The sequence below is a fragment of the Nuphar pumila genome, chromosome 3, assembly GCF_984573655.1.
Source record: "Nuphar pumila chromosome 3, dmNupPumi1.hap1.1, whole genome shotgun sequence".
In the NCBI taxonomy this organism is placed as follows: domain Eukaryota; kingdom Viridiplantae; phylum Streptophyta; class Magnoliopsida; order Nymphaeales; family Nymphaeaceae; genus Nuphar; species Nuphar pumila.
This window is the reverse complement of record NC_143251.1, coordinates 144,208,356-144,232,593: the sequence shown is the minus strand read 5'-3', so window position 1 is coordinate 144,232,593 and position 24,238 is coordinate 144,208,356. Positions and strand designations below refer to the sequence as shown.

General features: G+C 38.2%; 1 protein-coding gene and 1 pseudogene across 1 annotated transcript in view; both read right to left on the bottom strand.

The window, feature by feature from the left end:
* The window catches only part of LOC149844240 (putative GTP diphosphokinase RSH1, chloroplastic), a 41,561-nt gene extending 23,387 nt beyond the window's left edge, over nucleotides 1-18,174 (bottom strand). The window contains exons 1-11 of the mRNA XM_090000444.1: nucleotides 17,873-18,174; nucleotides 17,589-17,785; nucleotides 9,997-10,185; nucleotides 7,656-7,721; nucleotides 7,385-7,477; nucleotides 7,102-7,233; nucleotides 6,925-7,026; nucleotides 6,768-6,845; nucleotides 6,623-6,694; nucleotides 6,012-6,119; nucleotides 5,730-5,827 (exon numbers count right to left, since the gene is read on the bottom strand). Of these exons, the coding sequence (XP_089856570.1) occupies nucleotides 5,730-5,827; nucleotides 6,012-6,119; nucleotides 6,623-6,694; nucleotides 6,768-6,845; nucleotides 6,925-7,026; nucleotides 7,102-7,233; nucleotides 7,385-7,477; nucleotides 7,656-7,721; nucleotides 9,997-10,185; nucleotides 17,589-17,785; nucleotides 17,873-17,897 (1,160 nt within the window). The 5' untranslated portion in view covers nucleotides 17,898-18,174. The remainder of the gene's footprint in view (nucleotides 1-5,729; nucleotides 5,828-6,011; nucleotides 6,120-6,622; nucleotides 6,695-6,767; nucleotides 6,846-6,924; nucleotides 7,027-7,101; nucleotides 7,234-7,384; nucleotides 7,478-7,655; nucleotides 7,722-9,996; nucleotides 10,186-17,588; nucleotides 17,786-17,872) is intronic.
* Nucleotides 18,175-23,237: 5,063 nt separating this feature from the next.
* Nucleotides 23,238-23,674, bottom strand: LOC149844239 (uncharacterized; annotated as a pseudogene).
* Between the last annotated feature and the right edge of the window lie 564 nt (nucleotides 23,675-24,238).

Here is a 24,238-nt window from a genome sequence, read left to right as displayed (position 1 = left end):
GCCTCGTAATAAACAAATATATTAATGATCCAATCAGTTGACGATAAGGAGTGGAATCTTCTAAATGAGTTCGATCATTGACTCTCATCTTAACGTTAATTACTTCTGGAGTCTCCACTTTCTTTTCGTCAATTAATCCAGACTTAGCAATAATGTCTGATGTAACAAGAGGTAAAACCATTAGCAAGAACAACTTTACTAAAAAGATCATACTAAGCTTTTGGAGCTTGTTTGAGACCATAAAGAACTTTGTTAAGTTAAGAATTTTTTCTTTATCAATCTCAAGACCCGGTGAAGGATCCATAAATACTTCTTCATAAAGATGCTCATTTAAAAACACATTTTTGACATCTAATTGATAGATAGGCCAGTGTTTAATAGATGCTAAAACTATTAAGGTTTTTACATTGATCATCCTAGCAACTAGGGCAAAGCTTTCCTCATAATCTATTTTATACTCTTGTACGTATCTTTTAACAACCAACCTAGCTTTGTATCTTTCTAATGTCCCATCACTCTTGGTTTTGACTTTATAAACTCATCTACATCCAATAGCTCATTTTTCTAATGGTTGACTTACAATAGTCCAAGTGTTAGCCTTGTTGAGTGCTTCTAGTTCAAGTCTCATAGCATCAACCCAATGTGGATGTTGCTTAGCTTCTTTAACATTGAAAGATTCATCATAGGAATGTATCATCATTAGACAAGTTCTATAATATAGAGAAAATAAATCATACGACAAATTTTTGAGGTCTACTATTCTTAGAAGATCGCCTAGGTTGGGTTTTTTCAACTTGATCTTCTAAAGAGATGTCTTGAGAGTATATATCGAAAGCACTTTGATGTTCATTACCCTCACGCTGAGTATACACATGCATATTATTAGGATTCTCATTGCAAGAATCACCATTTTGATGTAACAAAGTATCATTTTGATAAGAATTGTCATCACAAATATTGTCACAAACTAAATCACCTTTAAACTTATTTTTAGGTAATAAGTCAAAAAGGAAAGAATAATCAATTTTTTCTTTAGATTTTTGAATTTCAAAACCATTTTGCTCTTCAAGAAAGGTCACATTTCTTGAAACATAAATTTGTTATTTTGAATATCATAACATTTATATCATTTTTTATTTTCACCATATCCAATAAAAGCACATCCAAGAGCTTTGGGTGAAAGTTTATCTTGTCTTTGAAAAAGAACAAAGCACTTACAACCAAAAATCCTTAATCTTTTAAAATTCAGAGATGTTTTGAATCATTTTTAAAAGGGAGAAACATTTTTTAAGAGGAAAACATTCTATTTATGAGATAAGTTGCGGTAAGAGTGGCTTCAGCCCAAAAGTTCTTTGAAACATTTTTAGAGACAAAAAGAGTCCTTGTTGTTTCAATGAGATGCCTATGTTTTCTTTCGGCAAGACCATTTTGTTGGAGAGCTTTTGGACAAGATCTTTGATGAATAATGCCATTTAGTTTAAGATAGTTTTGAAATTCTTTTGACATGTATTCTCCTCCAGAATCGGATCTGAAAATGTTTATGTTCTGTTGAAATTGATTTTGAATAAGAACATGAAATTCTTTAAAGATAAAAAAGACATCAAATTTGTTTTTGATAAAGTAAACCCATGTGTATCTAGTAAAATCATTAATAAAGACAACATAATATGAATATCCTCCTTTTGACATAATGGGTGTCGGTCCCCATACATCCGAATGCACTAGTTCAAATGGTCTTTTGGAAATAAAATTGCTATGTAGATACAAAAGAGAATGCATTTTTCCAAGGATACAATCATTGCAAGTAAATGTCTTTTCATTACAAAAATTTTTCAAAAAAGAAAAAAGATACAACTTGAAAATACTAGGTTGACCAAGCCTTTTATGCCAAGTCCCAAGATCTTTAGATTGAACGAGATTACAAAAAGATTTGGATGGCAAAGACAAAAAAATCATGCAATATAGGTCTCCTCTTTTATTGCCTTGCCCAATCCACTTCTCAGAATGAAAATCCTGCACATAGCAATTGGTTGGTGAAAAAGAGACACTACATCTAAAATCGGTAATTTGATAAACAAAAAAAATGTTTAAATTAAGTTTTGGAATGATTCTAATTTTTGGAACATGAAATTCTTTGTTTTGACCAAAAACTTTTTCAAGATTTCTCATTCCTTCAACATCTAATGATGTTCATCGGCCATGAAAACGAATTATTCAAAAGAATTAAGACTCGGTTTAGATAAAAGAGATGAATTTGGAGTCATGTGAAAAGAGGCACCCGAATCAAGAATCCAAGAAGACATACCGGGAGTGGATGAGATCGCAGCACCGGAGGTGGAAGGTGTGGAAGAATCTATGTCACATGGGTGCGGGTGCGGGTGCGACACGGGTGCGGCACAATTTTAAAATTTTTGGACACGGGGACTCGGCAAAAATATATATATATATATATATATATATATATAATTTTATTTTATTTTTAAAATGCCACAGGTGTCTGTGCACAGTCACAGACTGTGACTGTGCACAGGCACAGCACTGTGCACTGTGCACAGGCACAACACTGTGCACACTGCAAAGACTGTGCACACTGCAAAGACTGCACAGTCACAGTGCCTTTTTTATATATATTTTTTTAAATAAAAAATATAAAAAATTAGTTTTTTAGGGACATTTTTGGACTCGGTCAAAGTTGACCGAGTCCAAAATGTGGACGGACTCGGCCTGGACTCGTTGACCGAGTCCGACTCGGCGTTGACCGAGTCCGGGCCGAGTCCGAAGCCGCACCCGAGTCCGCACCCGTGTCGGGGCGTGTCGACTCGGGTGCGGCACCTCCTTAGCCGAGTCCGTGTGACATAGGGAAGAATTGATCCTCATGAATTGTTGGAGAGTTTCGGTAAGTTGAGCAATAGAGTCCTTTATATCTCCATTTATCTTTGAATATTCACTTGAATTGCTTGGGCAATCTCCAACGAAAGCCACCTTTCTTTTGAGCTTAGGACAATCCGGTCGTAGCTGACCCAGTTCATTACAATGGTGACACATAATTTTTCTTCCACCACCATTGTTATTTTTCCAAAAATGAGGTTTATATGTCCTCATGTTATTTTCCGGTCTAGATACCGATAGACCTCATCAATATTTTTCTTAAGGGCTAAGCGAGTTTCTTCTTTACATAAATCGGCTAGGATTTCACTAAGAGGGGTAGAAGCCCTATGAAGAAAGGACCCTCTTAGTTATACAAATTCGGGATGAAGCCCATGAATAAATTGAGAAAACCTTTCTCTCACCAATTGCTCTTGCCTCATAGCAATAGCACTTCCATCCCATTGTGATTCGAGAAGAGCAAGTCCATCCCACAACGGAGATAGAGTACTATAGTAGTCTCTAATGCTCATATCACCTTGTTTGGTTCATCTTATTTTTTCTTGCAAAAAGAAATGTCTAGCAAGGTCTTTTTTAGTGTACATATCTTTCATAAAGAATCATGCTTCATTTGCTTTTTTGAATTTAGCAAGATGCAAATTTTGAATTCCACATTATTCATGAACCATGCCAATATTTTGGCATGCTCACTTTCCCAATCTTCAACTTTAGATTGGTATTCTTGAATAGCTTTGGCCTTTTCTTCTTCACTTAAGGCTTTTTCTTCATTTCCCTCATTTTTTATAAGCTTCAATTGTGGTTCCAGAATGGTTCCACGTACATACCCCCAAAGTCTTTTATCTTTGAGATTGTTTTCCATGGCGGCTGCCCACATTCTATAGTTGGTTTCATTCAATTTGAATGAAAGATCGATGTTTGTATCTTTGTTGGCCATCATGGAGGGAGTCAAAGAAGAACAAATGTATGATACTTAAAACCTACTCAAACGTAAGTAAGAGTACCCCGGTGATGCTTTCACAACCAATGCTTTGATACCATGTAATGAAACACTAATAAAAAGAGATAATGTCACTTAGTAACTAAGAAATGCACAAGCATACAAGCAATAGGCCACTAATGGGCAAAAATACAATAGGCCACAAAGTGGCAATTGACTAACACACACAATATGCAAGAGAAAGTGCTAAAAAATATGTAAATTCTTATTGAGAAAAGCTTTAACAAGCTTACTGTATGGTGGGGCAAAGCCCCTTATTTATATACAAAAAGGAACCAAAGTGGGGCTCCACAAAGAGTCGTTGAAGCCCCTCTAACTGTCATATTTATGACCGTTGGAGGGGTCCAACGACTCTATGGTGGACCCCTCATTACAAAAGATAAAAGAAAGCAAAAGAAAAATAAAGAAATTGAAAAAGCATATCCATAATTAGGGATGGCAGTGGACCGGGGGAAAGCGGGGCCCCGCCCCGCCCCGCCTCGCCCCGTTTGGACCGGGGATGAAGGGTATGAAACGGGGATGGAGGCGGGGACGAAGGTTAAAATCCATCCCCGTCCGGAGGTGGAGGTGGGGATGGACGTGCACTTTTCCCCGCCCCGCCCCGTCCCCGCCACGATCCCCGCCCCAACCCCACCCCGACCACTTTTCCCCGCAATATCCCCGCCCCGCCCCGCCTCATCCCCGTTTGAACCGGGGATGGAGGCGGGGGTGGAGGATAAAATCTTGAGGCGGGGCGGGGGTGGAGACCTTGTCCCTCGCCCCGCCCCACTGCCATCCCTATCCATAATGGATATGCGTATATACATGTTAAAAGACTATTTTACCCCTAGTGGGTATTACAATATATATATATATAATATAATATATGTATATATGTATATATGTATATATGTCTCTCTCTATATATAATGTCTATATTTTTTAATAGAAATGAGAGAGAGAGAGAGAGAAAGAAAAAGAGGGAAGTCAAGAAATTTGAGTTTGGGTCGGGTCTGAGTTGGACCCGACCCGGACCTGTGCGGGACCCAACCCGGGGCATACCTGCACTGCATCCAGTACACGCACCCGTGTTGTGAAGTGTCGACACGAGTACGGCAGCTATACTACCGTGTCTACGTTACATAGGTTAACACAATCACTAATAACCTGAGCAAGTCCAGTAGGAACTATGAACACTCATATTGACATGGAAGCATCGCTACTAGATTCTTTACTTTAGTATCAAATAGAACCCTTGTACATACATCATTATCATAAATGTCTCCATATTATCATCATGACAATCTCACCAAAATTTTTGTTGTCAGTTTGCAGGATTCATATTTTAAAATCTTTGTTCTATTAGACCAAAAAGTTAAACAAAATCATAAGTTTCTAAAAGTAAAAAAAACCCATTTTATTTGGTTGGAAAAACCCAATCAAATAGACAGAATTTTTAAAACCTTTTTCTTATGTTATTTCCAAGATTATCGCAGTATTTATAAATAAAACCTAAAATAGCTAGTGCTTCAGCCATGACACTGTGAGGTGCTTAAAAGCTGAAAAAGGAAAATGTAGTATTAGCATGACAAGTCGAATCTTTTCCTCGCCTAGAAGAATTCATTCATTGCACTAGGAAACTGCAAGGAAGTTAATGCACTGAAGGCAGGTCCTAGCTCACGTGCTCATGTGCACATGCTCACGCACGCACGCATATAAATTCATTTGTTTATTTATTTGCTTAATATTTACTTGTTTAGCAGAACAAGGAAATGCTGGTACAATATGTAAACACATTCCAGCAGACAACTATGACACCCAATATGTCCATCGCCAACAGAATTGAAAAACAGCTTCAGATGCTCACCCGTAAGGCTCTTTACAAACTGAACGAACTTCTGTGCTAAGAGTCATAAGTTCCAGGAACTGGTCCTTCTCAATATTTTGAACTAGGATTCTCTTTGCCTATGATCAGATAAAGCTCATGTAAAGAATTCAAATAAGGCAAAAACCGATAAATATATAACAATGAGACCCATTCAACAATTCACTTTCATTGGGATCACCTTACACAAAAGTTGCATGCAAATAAAATTTATAAATAAAAAATAAATTTTTAAGGTGGTATCTCAACCAAAGATATGGATACCTCATCGAGTTCTTTCTCACGCTCTTTATAAAGCTCACTGATTCTTTTCTGTATCTCGATATACTCACAAGGATTGGTGTACATAAATGATAGATTTTCTAGCTCTGACTGTCAAAATAAAAGCAGAAATGAGAAAGATCCAACACTTGTATAGAAAACAAGTAGGTGGTAGTAAATGCGACCAGAACCTACAAATCAGGCCCATGGAATCATATTGCCATTTGTATAAAAGGATAGTTAACAAAAAAATGAAAGAAGACGTAAAAAAAGGCCACCCATCACTTTGCATATTGCAAAAAAAGCAAACAGGAATTACTTTTCAAACTTTACAGCGAGCTCAAGATATCATTTTCCTAGCCAAAGTAGATGACTGTAGAAAAGAGAGAGAGAGAGACCCCAAGCCTGGAACTGCAAGACTGAGTGATGCACATGAACAACTGTTTTGAAATAATAGTGATCAAATATGCAACATGTAACTTTACCAAGTTGCACAAATCCAACAATGTTTTGAAGCATTCATTTGGATTTCATATATCAAGATAATGAAGAAGACTTTAAAATTCAAATGACCAGCAAACAGAGATTACAAGTAAAAGACAGCCTAGGCATACCTTAATTTGATACATCCCAAGCAGCTTTGCTAGAGGAGCGAAGACTTGCAATGTCTCTAATGCAATACTAGACTGTATGTATACAGAAAGTAAGAAATGAGTGAAAACACAAAAAAGTCAGTGGCAACCAGAAATTTAAAGTTACCTGCTTACGTAGAGGCATGTGAGAAAGGGTACGCATGTTATGCAGCCTATCAGCCAACTTGACAATAATCACACGAACCTACGCATATAAGAATCCAAATGGCACATCAATAATACGTCACATGCACATTAAACTGCCAGAATGCAGCAGAAAATACCTCTTCTGTCATCGCTAAAAACATCTGCCGCAGATCATCAGCTTTTACATCTTGTGCTGATGTTTTTGAATCAGTATATTGCAGCTTACCCAGTTTGGACACCTGTACTAACAAGGAGTTTACTCACAAAACATATCTTCAATGAAACTTAGGAAAAAAAACACAAATGATCCAAACCTTTGTCTCTCCCTCAACTATGTGGCGGACAATAGCACCAAATTCCTTTTCAATTCTTTCAAATGTAACAACATTTGTGTCCTCAACAGTATCATGAAGTAACCCAGCAGCAATGGACTCCCAGTCCAATTCCTGATTAAGTGCAGTTAACTAAATAATAAGCCACTGCCCAGTAACCACAGTATAAAAGTAGCAGTTAAATGGTCATCAATCAGAGATAATCACAGCCACCAGAAAACAACCATTCTACAAAGATGTATAAACTTTCAAAATTTACACTAACAAGTTCTCCAAGAATTCTAGCCACTTCAACTGGATGAATAATGAAGGGCTCACCACTTCTCCTAGTTTGCCCATCATGAGCCTCAAATGCCAGCTGCACTTACCGATAGAGAAAATTTAGATAAAATTCTATCTATAGCTGAAAACATACAATTACTGAGTGCAAGGGAAGATCAAACATAGCCAAAAACATGCATGCCTACCAAGAATGAAATCAGATGAGACTTTCCAATTCAAAGATGCCATTCACCACAGTATCAGGAAAGACGTACCTTCAAGGCATTGTTGACCAACTGCAACTCATTTAGTGGAAGATATGAAAGAGAAGGTTTTAAATCCTGAAATTACCAGCAAATTAAGTCTAATAAACACGCATTCCCCTAAAGACTATTAGGAGAGTGGGGAGCAAAGAAATGGAAAATATAACATGCTTTCTCATAGGAAACTTAGCATGTACCGGCAAAAAATAGGCAAGGAAGACAATCTTCTGAAAAGAACAAAGATGATTTGGGAAATGAATACTACTATGCTACTAATGAAAATACCATAATAAAACAAGACAGAAAATAGATGCATGTTTAGGTGGGAAAAAAGAGGCTGATGTACTATAAAATAACAAATAAAAAGCCATTTAACAAAACAATTTACAAGAATGAAATTAGAATATTAATTGAAAAAAAAAGTAGAAACTAAGACGGAAGGTACTGCAACAGCAATATTCAAAACCAAGAATCCACAAGCACTTCATGAAACACCAAACCAAGGCTGATTGATCATTGGTGTTGTCAAGATTTACAAGCATCAAGGAAAAAACATAAGTTGCCCTTCCACAACCGTATGAGAACTTTAGTTTTTAATAATTAAAATCTGGCATTCATTCTGGTATTTCTCAAATAAGAGGCAGACAATCTCATAGCTGCATAATGGCAGTTTACATTTCTTTCAGAAAAGGTATCCTACAAAGGTAATATCTTGCATCTACTTTCCATGTCAGCAAGTTGGACATTTATTCAGTTAGATGGTATCCAGAGGCAGTATTTCACCTATGATGCAGCCAAATAAATTTGTATAAATTTCACTTTATTATATTGGGAGAAGAAAGTTAATGCACATATGAATTTGACATGCTTATGGTTCAGTTGATCTTTTAACAAAAGGTCTCATTAGAAAGAAGATTATTCCTTTCCACACACACACACACACACTGTTCATATGCATGAGTTTAGTGAATGTTAAAGTTCATCACATATTTTTGTCCCTAACAAATTTTGAAATACCACAGTAGCTCTTTACATTAATAGTCACCATCAAAGAGTTAGAGTAAATTTATAAAGAATATGCAAAGATGACGACATAAGTTCCTTAAGAATGATCAATAAATGTTTTTTTACTGTTAGCAGGAGTACTTAATTACCAGTGGTGATGTAACTCAAAGCAGTTATATGTGACCACCATGGCGTTTCAACATTTATTAGGGAACTTGTTAACACTCGCTACATATATATGCATGCATGTGTTTGATGCAAGGTTGCCAGACTAGGAAGTGAAAGCAGGAAACGAAAAGGGAAGCGGAAGCGAGAAGCGAGAAGCGAGAAGCGAGAAGCGAGAAGCGAGAAGCGAGAAGCGATGCATTTTAAAATGTATAGGAAGCGGGAAGCAAGGAATAAAAAAAAACAATCTAATAATTGAATGGGAATTAAAATAGAATGCAAATATAAAATAAAATAAGTCATTATTCTTAAATTTCATGATTTTTTAGTGTAAGAATTAAATTTTTAACAAAATCTAAAAATGATGACTGCCAATTTAGAGAAAGCACATGCAAGTGAGTGAGAAGCGTGAGAGGAAACACATAGAAAACATGAAAAGTAGAGTGAGAGAACATATAATAAGAATAGATGAAGTGTGTGGAAAGAATAGGAGAAGCGTGGGAGAATCGAGATTCTGATCAAGTTTTGGAAGCGAGGAGTATCATGCTTCCGAAGCGTCTTTCCAGGAAGCGGGCTTCCCACTTATCCAAGAACCTGTAACTCTGATTTGATGCTTACTCACAGGTTGATGAACATTTTTAAAAGTTGGTCCTCATTACTTCAATGTCAAATTAGATGGTCCTAACAGGATGGGCTTTCTTCATTTCATTTTTTTATCAATTGTAGAAAAAGATATCACTCATATACTCTGGCTGGGTCCCCCATTTCGTTCCATGGGCTTGGGCCACATCTGGTCCACCAAAATTGACCCAGGCAGCCCATGGTCCACAGGTCCACCCAACCATTGCCCACACCTAATCCAAACCAGTTTCAATCACAGAGGCAAGATGAACTATCTTTACAGAAATCTGAGAATGACTGCTTGAAAGTATATTAGTTCCTAAGTATATGGAACCATAAGATAAGAATTGAGTTCTTCATTTTCAATTAACATGCAATAAGAATGTATAGAGAAAGATCAAAAGATTATTTGAAGTTTCAACAATTTACCATATCAGACAAGACACCTGCAATGCCCATGAAACAGAGAATTTAATTGTCAAAAACATATATTCAGCAAGAATAAAGAAGGGTCACTTCTTTGAGCGAGACTGCTGAATACAAATTTTTCAACACACTATACCTCCCACAAAGTCTCAGGAGATATCACATCAGAAGCCTCTGAAGGAAAAGGTGATGTTGAGTGCAGCCTCCATCTATTACAAGCACCATGAAGTCCACATGATTTATGACATCCCCCCACATAAGCAGAACAAACAGGTTCTGCAGAGCCCACGCCTTGAACATAAGAGACTTCAAAGCTCCATAGAATCTACAAAATAACATAACGGATCTGAGAGTGAAACCAAAGCATCAAAGTTCATAAGCATGATTAAGAATCACATTATTATGATTCAATAATTAGAAAAGGTACTCCAAAGACGATCTAGAAAAAATGAAATGAGAGAACACGTGAGAGAGTAATGTGGTATTGCAACAAAAACGTGTCACATGATTAGTACACATTACATAAATAACAAAAACATTGATTGCACAATGACAGCACTCTGGTTGGACAAGGATTGATATTGAAAAGAAGTGAAGTGTATTCTCCTATTTCGGGTCACGGGTCTGGAGATCCAGACCCGTGATCATTAACGTTTCATTAATGGCATTGTGTGTAATTTATACTTTTGTAAAAAGGGTACTTTCGTACCCTAGTCATATACTTTGTATGTTATTATAAAAAAATATCATACAACAGCCGACGCAAGGTATTGGGGTTATCGGCTTTTTCTCATTCTCTGCTATCTCTCTCTCTCTCTCTTTCCCTGTCTCTCAGCTCTCACGAGTGGATTAAAACCTAACATGGTATCAGAGCATCGCTACAGCTGAAGCTGAAATCGATCCAAAAAGGTACGTCCGAAAGATCTCTTTCTCCTTTATATTTGTTTTCTTCTTAAGTCAAGAAAAAAAAATACCTTTGTTTTCCCCAATCTCGTCTGCATCTCGCCTTTCCCAATCTCGTGGTTTTGATTCTGTTTTCACCTTCTTTCTTTTCTGGTTTCTCCAATCTCGTGGTTTCCCCTCTTTCCCAATCTCGTGGTTTGTCCATTTTCCCAATATCGTCTGCACCTGTTCTATTTTCCCAATATCGTCTGCACCCAAGAGCACGTGTTAGTTCAGTTAGTGCTCTTATATCACCTCTGTTGCCTCTATTTGTGCAAGAGTACAAGGTTGGCTGGATATTGCTTGTTGTGCCACAGAAGAAACTTCATTTCTTCTCCTATTGTCTGAGTTACCCAGTTGAGTATCTCTTCATTCTGCTTTTCATATATTTTGCTAGTTGTCTTTGATCACAGCGGCTGAATATAGGTCACACAATCGGGTTTTATTTTGTTTCAGCCACATGTTTTTTGTTTCACAGTGTGAATTCATATTCACGATTTTTAATTTCTGCTTTTCGTTTCACAATCCAATATTCAATCACTTATGAAAATCAGAAATCTGACAGATTTTTTAATTTCTGCTTCAAATTCAGCCACTGTCGTCGGCCATTGATCTGTATTAGTTTCTAAAAAAAAAAAGGTTACAGAAACTATAGACAGACTGTGCTAAACGCATTCTTAACATTGTAAACCATGGATTCATTTCCTAGTCAGTCGGTTCTTTCTTCAAGTTTCCTCAGTCAACTCGTATCTGAAAAATTAAACAATGGTAACTTCTTGACTTGGAAGAGACAAATCATACCTTTTATTAGGAGTCAGGATCTTTCTGGACATCTGGATGGATCTATTCCAGTTCCTCCTGAATTCATATCACAAGAAGAAAGGGACAATAAAGGGGAACCTACTACAATATATGTTAGAAATCCTGAATTTGTGGCTTGGATGAAAAGAGACCAAGCGCTTGTTGCTTATATCACATCTACACTGTCACAAGAGGTACTTGTAGCAATTCCAGATGACTGTACTGCCATGCAACTTTGGAACAGACTTGTTCAGACATACTCACAGGTTTCTCAGGCCAAAATTATGTTTCTTAAAAGAGAATTCCAAATGTTAAGAAAGGATTCCATGACCATCATGGAATACTTGAACAAAATGAAGGTTATCACAGATCAACTTGCAGTTGTTGGAAGTACAGTAATTGATAAGGATTTGGTACAGCAAACTCTCAGTGGATTAGGACATGACTATCATATGATTGTTACTTCATTGCTATGTTTACCTGAGCTCCCCAACTTTGAAGATCTGCGTGCAAAATTGTTACAATATGAGATGAACCTAAAGGGGTTTTCTGAAGAATCATCTATGCATACTGGGGCACAAGAAGTTCTTGCTACAGGGGTTACTTATGCACGAGGACGAGGAAGCTATGATATTAAGGGAAAGGGAGCACAAGGGAGAAGTGGTCAAGGAAGTCGTGGATTATTGCCTACACTCAACACATATACCAATCCACAAAGACAGAGGCCAATTCCTACTTGCTTTCTGTGTAATAAAAAGGGGCATATCAAAGCTAACTGTTGGTTCAATCCCCTAAATAAAGGAAAATCAACACAAACTGAAGCAAAAAGAGGCACAGACAGTACAAGGACCAACGGATAAGTAAAGGAGTTATTGTTGTCAGCTTTAGCAGAATTGAATCTGAAACAAAATGAGCAAGGTACTTGGTACGTGGACTCTGGCGCGGCGACTCACGTTACTGGTGATGCAGGTAAGCTCCTAAAACTTGTTCCTTACATTGGTAAAAGCAGTATAGTTACTGGAGATGGATCACACCACTCTGTCTCTCATATTGGAAACTCCATTATACCCCTGTCCGAATCTTCTATCAATCTTTCAAAAGTCCTTTATGTTCCTGAAATCAAGAAAAACATTGTTTCAGTTTCTAAACTTGTTGATGATATCAAAGCCTCAGTTGAATTTACTCCCTCTTCTGTTCTTGTCAAGGATCTCTGCACGAAGGAGACGTTCGCTAGAGGAAAACGACAAGGCAATATGTATGTCTTTCAAGAAGATCCTTCAGCACATATTCGCTCTGCAGATCCAAACTTGAAGCTCCAATCATCGTTGCCTTCTGAAAATTCTACTTGTGTCTTCAGTGTCTCTGAAATCAATAAGTCAAATCTTTGGCATGGTCGTCTAGGTCATTGCAGTAGTAGTTTCATTGAAAAGCTTGTTTCAAATAACCTCATTCCTAAGTCAAGTTTAAGAATAAATGTCGATGACAACAAATGTTCTAGTTGTCTCTTATGTAAGAGTCATGTCTTACCGTTTCATTCTATTAATAAAAGAGCTTCAAGACCTTTTGAGACTATTTGTTCTGATGTTTGGGGGCCTGCTCCAGTTGCTTCCATATCTGGAACAAGATATTACCTTTTGTTTGTTGACAGTTATTCTCGTTATTATTGGATATTTTTCATGAAACACAAGTCTGAGACCTTCAAGTTGTTCCGAAACTTCCATTCCTTTGTCAAAAACCAATTTTCTGAAAACATCCTTAGTTTCCAATGTGACGGAGGCGGTGAATTTTCTTCCATTGACTTTACTAACTTTCTCCAAAGTAACGGGATAAGGAAAAAGGTGTTTTGCCCACACACACCTCAGCAGAATGGGATTGCTGAAAGAAAGCATCGCCATATTGTTGAGAGTGCGATGAGCATGATGCATGACAGCAGTCTCCCGATCACCTTATGGACAGAGGCTTTTCATTCTGCAGTTCATGTGATAAATCGTTTGCCCATGACTATTTTGGAAAACAAGTCTCCTTACTTGTGTCTTTTTGGTGTACATCCCAACTATCATGATTTGCATGTGTTTGGTTGTTTATGCTATGTTCATGTTGATAGTTCAATGAGACATAAGTTTCAGGACAAGGCTCTGAAATGCAGGTTTGTGGGTTATGCTGATGACTATAAAGGGTACAGGTGCTATGATCCAGTGAGCAAGCACATCAAAATATCAAGAAATGTCATATTCGATGAATTGAATTTTGATTGTCGATATATTAGTTCTTCAGAATCAAAACCTAAAGTTGAGGCTTATCATCTTTGGTTGAATTATGAACTTCTCCCCGAAACTAAAGAGGTTTGCTCGAACTGTATTCAAGAGAATAAGGAATCTATGTATGCAGATGAAGTGGTTGCTCATGAAAATACAGACCCAACTTCGAATCCACAAAGGTATAAAGGTCTTGTCTACGCTCGACGAGAAAGAGAGCCGCCCACCATAGTTAATTCAGACATGGACATATCCTCTACATCCAACATTGCTGATAATAGAAGATCCACCCGTACTCGTCATCCAATTGAAAGATGGGTCAGTTATGAAAATTTCTCATTGGATTTTCAACTCTTTCTAACAGCCTTGAATAAAGAAAATGAACCCACAACGTTCTCTCAAGCATCAAATTCCAGAAGATGGATTGAAGCAATGAATGAGGAGATGGAAGCTCTACATGAATGTGGTACGTGGGATGTCGTATCAAGATCACCTGACAAAAATGTTGTTGGTTCGAAATGGGTGTACAAAATAAAGTATAAACCAGATGGGTCTATAGAGCGATACAAGGCGAGACTTGTAGCCAAAGGTTTTATACAGGAGCAAGGACAGGACTATGATGAAACTTTTAGTCCAGTGGTGAAGATGGGAACAATCAGGATTATACTTTCTTTAGCTATTGAACATCAATGGACTATTAGCCAACTTGATGTGAAGAATGCCTTTCTTCATGGAAATTTAAGAGAAGAAGTATACATGGAACAACCCACTGGCTACGCAGAAGATGATCCTACAAAATATGTATGCAGACTAAAAAGGGCGATATATGGATTGAAGCAGGCATCTCGATCTTGGTTCGACAGTTTCTCTGTTGAAATTCAAAAATATGGTTTTAAGAAATCTCTTCTTGACCACTCCTTATTTATCTTTAAGAACAAAGACACAATTACTCTGTTGTTGATATATGTAGATGATATCATCATCACTGGTAATTCCAATGAGCACATTAAAGAAGTGAAACATCTCTTGAATCAAAGGTTCAAAATGAAGGACCTTGGCAAGCTACGATACTTTCTTGGAGTTGAAGTCGACAGTACATCTGAAGAGATGACTCTCACCCAACATAAGTATACCATTGATGTTCTAAATAAAGCGGGTATGAAAGACTGCAAGCCCTTGGGCACTCCTAGTGTCCTTCATCAAAAGCTTAGGTCTCAAGATGGGGATCCATTTGATAATCCCACACAGTATCGTAGCATAGTAGGTATGTTACAATATCTCACCTTTACTCGCCTAGATATAGTCTATTCGGTGAATCAAGTCTCTCAGTTTATGCATGCACCATGTGAAGGGCATATGGAAGCAGTTAAACGGATACTTCGATACCTAAAGGGAACTGTTGGGGATGGACTCATATATCAGAGAAAGACAAATGGGCAAAATGCACATGAGATCACTGCTTATTCTGATGCGGACTGGGCAGGAGATCCAGATGAACGCAGATCGGTATCCGGCTATTGTGTGTTTGTTGGGATGAATTTAGTTTCTTGGAGCAGTAAGAAACAAAAGGCTGTTGCCAGATCCAGTACAGAGGCTGAATATAGGTCAATGGCAGCAACCACTACTGAAGCTACTTGGATTAGACATTTACTGACAGAAGTAGGGGAATCGATCTCTCGATCACTGCTTTTGTGTGACAACCAGAGTGCCATTAGTATGTCTTTTAATCCAATCCATCACAGTCGTGCCAAACATATTGAAATAGATCAACATTTTGTGAGACAAAAGGTAGAAGAGAAAGAGATTGAGCCTGAATTTGTACGAACCACAGATCAGGTGGCGGATATATTTACAAAAGGGTTGACGAAAGACAGATTTTGGATGTTAAAAGGCAAGTTGTTCATGGTCTAAGATCATACACAACTTGAGGGAGGGTGAAAAGAAGTGAAGTGTATTCTCCTATTTCGGGTCACGGGTCTGGAGATCCAGACCCATGATCATTAACGTTTCATTAATGGCACTGTGTGTAATTTATACTTTTGTAAAAAGGGTACTTTCGTACCCTAGTCATATACTTTGTATGTTATTATAAAAAAATATCATACAACAGCCGACGCAAGGTATTGGGGTTATCGGCTTTTTCTCATTCTCTGCTATCTCTCTCTCTCTCTCTTTCCCTGTCTCTCAGCTCTCACGAGTGGATTAAAACCTAACAGATATAACTAATGCATAAACGCATATTCATGCCATCAACCATAAGAGCACCATATTTATGGTTCCCCTAAAGTTGTATATCAATATCATGCTCAAAAAAATACAAATGGACCTTCAAGATATAATGTCAATCCTAAAACAATTCTTATTTGACTATATCCCCCCACAATTGGAGCTTATTGTTTGCTCCAAGTTCCTTGCACATGAAATGAAAAGACATTTTAAATTCCTTGCCCTAACATAGAAAATCAATTATAAATCATAACATGAGCATTCTTACGTCCAGTGTCCACCCTAGAAACAACCAAGATATGAATCTAGGAATATTTTTAGCAGTGCTAACTAAGGCTCCATGGTCAGCTATCCAAAAGAAAGACTTGGGTAGTGAAAAGTATCCAAATCCAAGTAATTTGAAACCAACATCAAGAATTTGGTTGCATACTTTTCAACCACAGCAACAACTCAACATTCGCATGGAACCCATACATCCCTTGAGTTTGAAATTCAAATAAGAGCTATGAGGATGACTTCACCACAACCATCAATTAGTGTTTCATGTCAACCAGAGATCTTGCAGTCTAAATTTGAAGAATTCACATAAAAAAGAATTGAAATTGTTGATGAGTTGATATCCAACAACATGGTTGAAGATCCAGCATTTATCCAACAATAATAGAAGAAACAGCCAATCAAGCTTCGGCTGCCTAATATTCATCATCTCCACCCATGACAATCACCAGCTATAAGGTGTTTGTCTTGGTCCTTATTATATGATGATTTTAATCATGTCATACCCATGTCTTCAAAGGACTTTACGTCATATTAGTCTGATTATCAATAGTACTACCAATATTCTTCTTTCTTCCGAATTCAGATAAGTTTTTTCAGAATCAGCTAACTGGAAATAAACTAGGAGAGCCCTAAAGATGCTATTTTTCCATCCCAGTTCATTCTCTCAAGTTTGGCTGCAGCAGCATCCATATTCATCTATCAAGCTTGTATTCCGATGAACGTTTGAACTGTAGCAGCATCCTTTATTCGTCTATCAAGCTTGCATTCTGTCGAACGTTTGAACAATCTCTCCCAGACAGTGCTTGAGCATGGCAGCACCCTTTTGGCATCTATTTAACACAAATTGAAGGAAACATACTAATCGTGGGTCTCTTCATCCGTTATTTGGTACCATATTGAAGTGTTCTGAAGTTCAAGCTATGAATGAGGAAAGAAAACATACATAATATATATCGAATACTTCTATGTCCAACAAAGAATTGCACAATCCTCCCATGAAAGACTTCGCAGATCAAGAGAAACTTCAAATAACAAGCATACACAGAAGGGTGTCCAGAATTGCATCCATATTTGAACTAACAGATTGTTATCTATAAAGAAACATGTACCATGCTCATCTTAGATATACATGCAAACACGGATAACGCTACAATTTATTGCAAAAACACTGCAGCAAGACGCGAATTAGCCGAAACTAAAGATTGGCCATACAAGTATAGCTTACCGATTTCCCATGGCGCCTCGAATTCCTGCTCTCAGCCCCGCCACTGCGAAGCAACGAAGAATATGGCTGGGTGGTGCTCGCGAGGAAGCCACTGAGGACGCGCGGAACGTTCAATGCGCACGATAGAGCGCTACACTCCAATCTGCCTCTCCCATCTGGACTATCAAGCTTGCAACGATTCACGCACTCCATGAATACTGCATTACATCCCCAAAAGAAATCGTTAGAAATTGAAACGAACAACATTGAAAACAGAATAGAAGAAGGATTTCGGAAAAGAATACCGGAAAGAGACGTTGCAGAAGCCATAACTAAGCGGAGAAATCGATACCCAACAAGAATAATCGCATCACTTAAGAAGACGAAATGGAAATCAAGAAATCGGTTTCCTTTCAGTGGCTGGTTTTTTTCCGGTGGTTTCTTCCCATTGGATTTTTGAAGGATTGGGAAGAGATGGGTGCTCTTATTTCTCGTTGAAGGAGGGAAGAGAGGGGAGGAGAAGGACAGAAAGAGGAGAGACGATCAAAAGGAGAGAGAGAGAGTCTGTGAGTATTTGTGGGTGGCCTGCCGCCTCTCTCTCTCTCTCTCTTCTTAGGATATATTTCTCTAATGAAAAAATGCTTTTTTTCTTTCTTTCATGGCGTTTTTAAATTGAGTGCCTATTTAACGCTAAGCACATTCATCAATTGCTTCAGTGTACGTTGCTATTTACAGAAAATTTTGACTTTTGTTTTCCTTCGCTTATCTTCTTCTTGAAAAATACGTCATATATTCGCGTTAAACACTTGCATCGAAATAAATCTTTGTTTGGTAGAGAGAGAAACCAACGGGGGCTCCGCTTGTTTGGCAGGAGCAGTTAGCGCACGTCACCGACGTTGCAAGTTCGAATCCCAATGGTGGTTGTGTAATACCAACGGGGGAGTCTCAGAGTGGTTGGTACTAGTAGCTGTCAGTGCACGGGGGTCTGCCTAACCCCAGCTTGCCTTTTAAAAAAAAAACTGGTAGGGTTTAGGGATGGCAGTGGACTTGGGAAAAGCAGAGCCCCGCCTCACCCCGTTTGGACCGGGGATGAAGGTTAAAATTCATACCCGTGCGGGGATGGACTTATGCTTTCCACTGCCCCATCCCGATCCCCGCCCCGCTCCATCCCCAATCCTTCTAAGGGATGACAATAGAGTGAGGGGAAATGGAGCCCCGCCTCGCCCGCGTTTGGACAGGGGATGGAGGACATGAAACGGGGATGGAGGGTGAGGGTGGAGGTTCGGATTTTTAGACGGGCCGGGGGGTGGAGACCTTGTCCCCACCCTGTCCATTGCCATCCCTACTAGGGTCTGCCACTGCCTAACCCGAGTTTTCTCTCCGAAAGAAGAGAGAGAGAGAAAAGTGGGTGGGAGCTCCCATACTCTTTCAATCTTTTCTTTTGGAGGATCCCACGAATTTCACCAAAGGTCTGTCAAAAAGACATGGGTATATACAGCTTGACACGTGATTGGAGTTTAATAAGTTGAAATATTTTTCGAAAAATAGGACACGAGGACACAGATTTTTTTTTTCATTTTTGCTAAATAAAAATTTGTTGGTAATTTAATATATAAAAATATATTGTTACTAAAACATTATCAAAACTATTAAAAAATATCAAGATAATACCAACACACATGTTGGAGTCGTATCAATGTGTCAGTGTCCGACTCATGTCACTCATAACACACACCCTAAATGGTGTGTCACTTGGCAATGTAGGTTTGTATTGATTGAAATATTAATCTAATATCTCAATGTTTTTATCTTGGAAAAATTGAGAACATAATGTTGGCAATCTGAAAACAGTTTTGTACTGATCAAGATATTATAAAAACATAGAATCTCACAAAGTTTTGGTACACACTGACATCTTTTTTTCAACCTGAACCACTATTTCGGTGAATCTGAGAAGAAAGGCAATTCTAAGACGACTCATAATTCCAAAACAAGACTAGAAAAGCTTTGATTTTTTTTAAGGCAAGCTGAGGTAAGGCAGACCATAGTGACAAATATCTTGAGATTTATGAAAATCTCGCCGATAATATATATCACGAGAAATTGCCTAAAAGTTTAAAACAGCAATTTCTCACAAGATTTTCAAAATATCACAAGATTTATGAAAAAACATAGATACTACGATTTAAACATGATATTTATGTTTTAAACAGCTATTTATTGCGATTTAAATGTGATATTAATACATTTTATTAATATTTTCTTATAAAAATTCATTTTTATGTTTTTAAATTTATTTTTTATTGCCGAGATTTTGCCCCAAAAAATGCAAGATTTATGGATTTTTTTTAAAATTTCTCACGAGTTTTTGAAAAACGAGAAATTACCGATAAAAACTTTTGTCACACTATGAGGCAGACCCCACCGGTTATTATTCAACGTGGACCACTGGGGTTTGAACATTCAACGTCCCACCACAAGTAAACGTGTACCGACAACTCCTACCAACCACCCGGATTCACTAGAAAAAAGTTTCAAAGGAAACATTTGTCTTTTCTTTTAGTCAAAAAGGTGATTTAGGGCTTTTTTGGAATCTCGGGGCTGGGATGGGCGTTTATGCATTTGGTGTTTCCGAGGCAAAAACTTGATCAAACGCCCATGGTGGTCCTGTTTTGGAATCTCGGCACTGGGATGGGCATTTATGTATTTGATGTTTCAGAGGCAAAATCTGGATCAAACGCCCATGGTGGTCTTGTTTGGAATCCCGGTGCTAGGATGGGCGTTTATGCATTTGGGATGGGAAGTGAGGCCCTTACTCCTTTGTATTTACATTAAAGGATGGATTTGGCAGCTACCACCTCCTAGAGGTTAGCAAAGCAGCTTTCACTTCCTCACTTGACCAGATGCCCACAGTTCAAATCCCACAAAGTGCATTGATTGCCACAAAGTCAAAACTAAACCTACCGCCTTGTGGGAATAGAAGACTTCAAAGATTTTACTTTTACCAATTGGAGTCCAGCCAATGTGCGGTCGGTGATGGTTTTTTTTTTTCCTTGGACTATAAAAAAAATGTCAATAACGTAACGGTTAATGAGTCAATACAAAAGCAATTTATTGTTCCGCGCAAAACTAAACCAAACAATCAAGTTAGAAACCTCGATTCAACTAATAAAATTGTATGATCAAAATCAAGTTTTTTTATGTAAAAAGTTTGCATGCTAGAACAAATAAAATATTATATCATGGCATCTGATCTACCTTGTCATACAGAAGGTTAGAAAAGAGGTTCGAGGGCTGGAATATCCATCTTTCTATGTGTTATAGAAAAGTTTGCTTTCCAACAAACATTTTGTCTTCACTGGTGGAGGGATGACATTTTAAAATGGTCTTGATTTCCCTGTGAATGGTATATTCGTTTGATGAAAAACAATCTTTCTCTTTCTTTCTTTCTTTCTTTCTTTGGGTTCCTACATTTGACATCTTTACCAAATTATGGTTTCCCGGATTTCATTCAGCAACCATGGTGAAAATAACCAGTAGCCTACACTTTCTATTTTCCTGGTCTAAGAAAAAGATTTCCATGGAGAGAGAACTATTTTGGTTTGTCTGCTTCCGAATGGTACAAGACATTATTCTACACTAAAATCAACTCCCCACTTGTCCTGCCATGTTTACATGCTTCTTTGTAATTCTTCCCAAGTGGGGTCATCATCTTCTTCTTAGTGCCCTAGATGGCACTTATTTGGCCAAAGCAGGAGCATTGCATCAAGTAAGGCTGGAAAACGAGACAAGCTGCTTATGGCTTGGCTCATGTTTCGCTCATAAGAAGCTTGTTCAAACTCATAAAATAGGCTCAGTAAACCAAACATGAACGATGAGTGTTCTGCTTGGGATGCTCATATAGATCTGTTAACTATTAATAAATGTACTTTACATATATTTTATATCTTAAAGTATAGATGGATGAAGTGTTTGGCTTGGAAGTAATAAGTTTCAGAGCTCAAATCCTATTGCTTACAGCTTCCAAACAAACAATGCACTTATTTTGTAAATGAGCCGGTTTGAGCTTAACTCAGGTTTAGAGTTCAAATTCTTTATTTTATAAAAACACATTTTCTTAAAAAAATGAGAGTTTGGCTCATTTAATTTAGGCTTGGAATGAGTTCAGCCTTGCTTGAACACCCTGTTTTAGGTTTGTTTGACTCATCATTTGTAATATTGTTGGAGGATAAAAGGACCAACTGAATCAAATGCACTACTCAAGCCCCTTGAGGTAAAGACGAGTCACTACATCAGCAAAATAAAGGAGGCAAAGAATCGTGGAGGCATTTGCCGAAGGACTTAAATGCCATACTGAATCTAATATTGATTACAAGAAATGACTAATCAAATAGCTAAAACAGGAACCAATAAATTATTTACATGGTTTTCCTTATTTGTAACATCTTTGCATTGAGTACATTCGCACCAGAAACTCTGATCCTTAAATATTTCTAGCAAGAATGGTAAACATCTTGGTTATAACCCTTTGAAACTCCAAGGATCTGCAATGCTTACATATGGTTAGGGGTGTCAACGGGCCTGGTTTACACAGACCCGGCCCGAACCAAACCCTGTAGGGTCTGGGTATGGTGATAAATAATAAGAGCCGATTAAGACCCGTGTCTGGAACCAAAAGGTCCGATTAATATATGGATCTGGGTATAATTTGTGAAAATTTATACCAGACCCGAGCCCGACCAGAGTTCCGATTAAGACCCACAATTTTTCAATGTAAAAATGATAAAAAATAATATTTTTACCAGGTATGGCTCAGGTCTGTTCATGTAGTTCTTGTTGGGTCTGGGTCTGGGTATGGTTTCTCTTATGGTGGGTCTGATTAGACCTAGGTCCGAACCCGATACCATACCCCAAATTTGGGGACCGTTGGTCTTCAAACACTAAAACGGCCTTAAATAGTTATTAGTACCAGACAAACATGGAGAGCAGTACAATGTTCCACGAAAATCTGTAGTCATTCAACTGACCTGACTCTACATGAACAATTCTTGATTACAGTCACGGCAAAACTACACAAGGTTGTACAACCTCATATATTTTGATGAAAGTTTAACATGGACCCAACCATATGATTTTGGAACTAAGGCTGGAAAACAAGCCGAGCTTAATCTGTTTCAGTCGGTTCATTTAGGTTCAGATCCAACTCCAGCTTGGGCTCGTTTAAACCAAATACCCTTTGCTCATGCTCGGCTCACCAAGCCTACATGACAAGAACAAGCTTAGTGTAAGCCAAACCAAGCCAAGCCACACGCAACTTGCATTGTTTCCCAGCCCTAGTTTCCATCACGATATCACACCCATGACCACAACAATCAAGCTGTGGATCATGGGTACAGGCAAACCAAAAGTTGAGGATGAAAAAAAAAAGAAATCACCGTTTTATCATATTTGGTACCTAGTCGATGATGCATGGCCCATTTATTAACAAATTGAACAGCCTATAAACAGATCAAAAGCAGCAGTCCTCCAGTCGATGTCATCATTCAGGTTATATATTACAGCACAATATGCTCAAAAAGCCAAATCATCAAGGAATTAAATGAGCTTAAGAAAGCCAAAAGATGTCACCAGGCTTATATATCAAGGAAACCATAGATGAACATTGTACTCTTACTCATCGACCTGTGTCTTGACAATGAAGTTCTGGCGCGTGATAGGGTTCATGACCACTAGAGGCCCAGCAGTGCGCAGGGGCAGGTTGTATGTCCCCCCGGAACAAACGTGGTGCTCATTCGGACCCCGAACATGCGGCCCCATGTTCCGGGGGGGACACACAACCTGCTCTCGCAGTGAGCGGCCAGGCCTGAAACTTCTTGTCTGTCTCCTCCCACCATTCCTTGCCGGTAACCGTTTTTGGAGTGGTGCCTGATTAGACATACACTATTGGCATATTAAACCACAGAGAAGAATGTCATGCAGAGAGACCACAATCATAAAGTGAAAACAAACTGACCTCCAAATAACTTCTTGTCCTAAATCAAAACATCAAGTGTATAGGCAACTACACCAGTCACCGCAAGAGTTCCCAAGATATACTTTGCTGACATTTTCAAACTGCAACAACCAATGTCAGTAAAAAAAGACTGTTTAAACAGAGAAATTAAGAGAGAACAAGTTTGCATTCTTCAAGAAAAGAATTGTGAATCACCATCATTCAGAGATGGCTGAGGGATAAAGTATGATAAAAAAAACAAAAACTCCCGAGGCTCATGTCTTTGAGCAAGTCATGTGATTGTCAGTAAAACTAAGTGACTAATATTAACGGATTTCTTTTGATGCTTGCAACTCATGGCAATGTTCTTTTAGTCTGGAGTTTGAGCTGGGATGCGCAAACGGGAAAAGTAGATCCAAACTATATATGATATCCTAAAGTATGAAGAACAGGAGTCCCTAGAAGTTTTTCCCTTCACAAAATCCAAATCACGCCAATTTCCTTTTACACAACCCAAGTGAGAATAGTAGGAGGGCAACAATCTTCCTTGTTATAACATGACTACTAAAAATGGGGGCGTATGTGCATGAAGAGCCATCTCAACTACCAGCACAGCCCAGAATGTTTATCAGCTAGTGATGGGCCCACTTAGAGCAGCATCTTTTCTCCAAACCAGGAT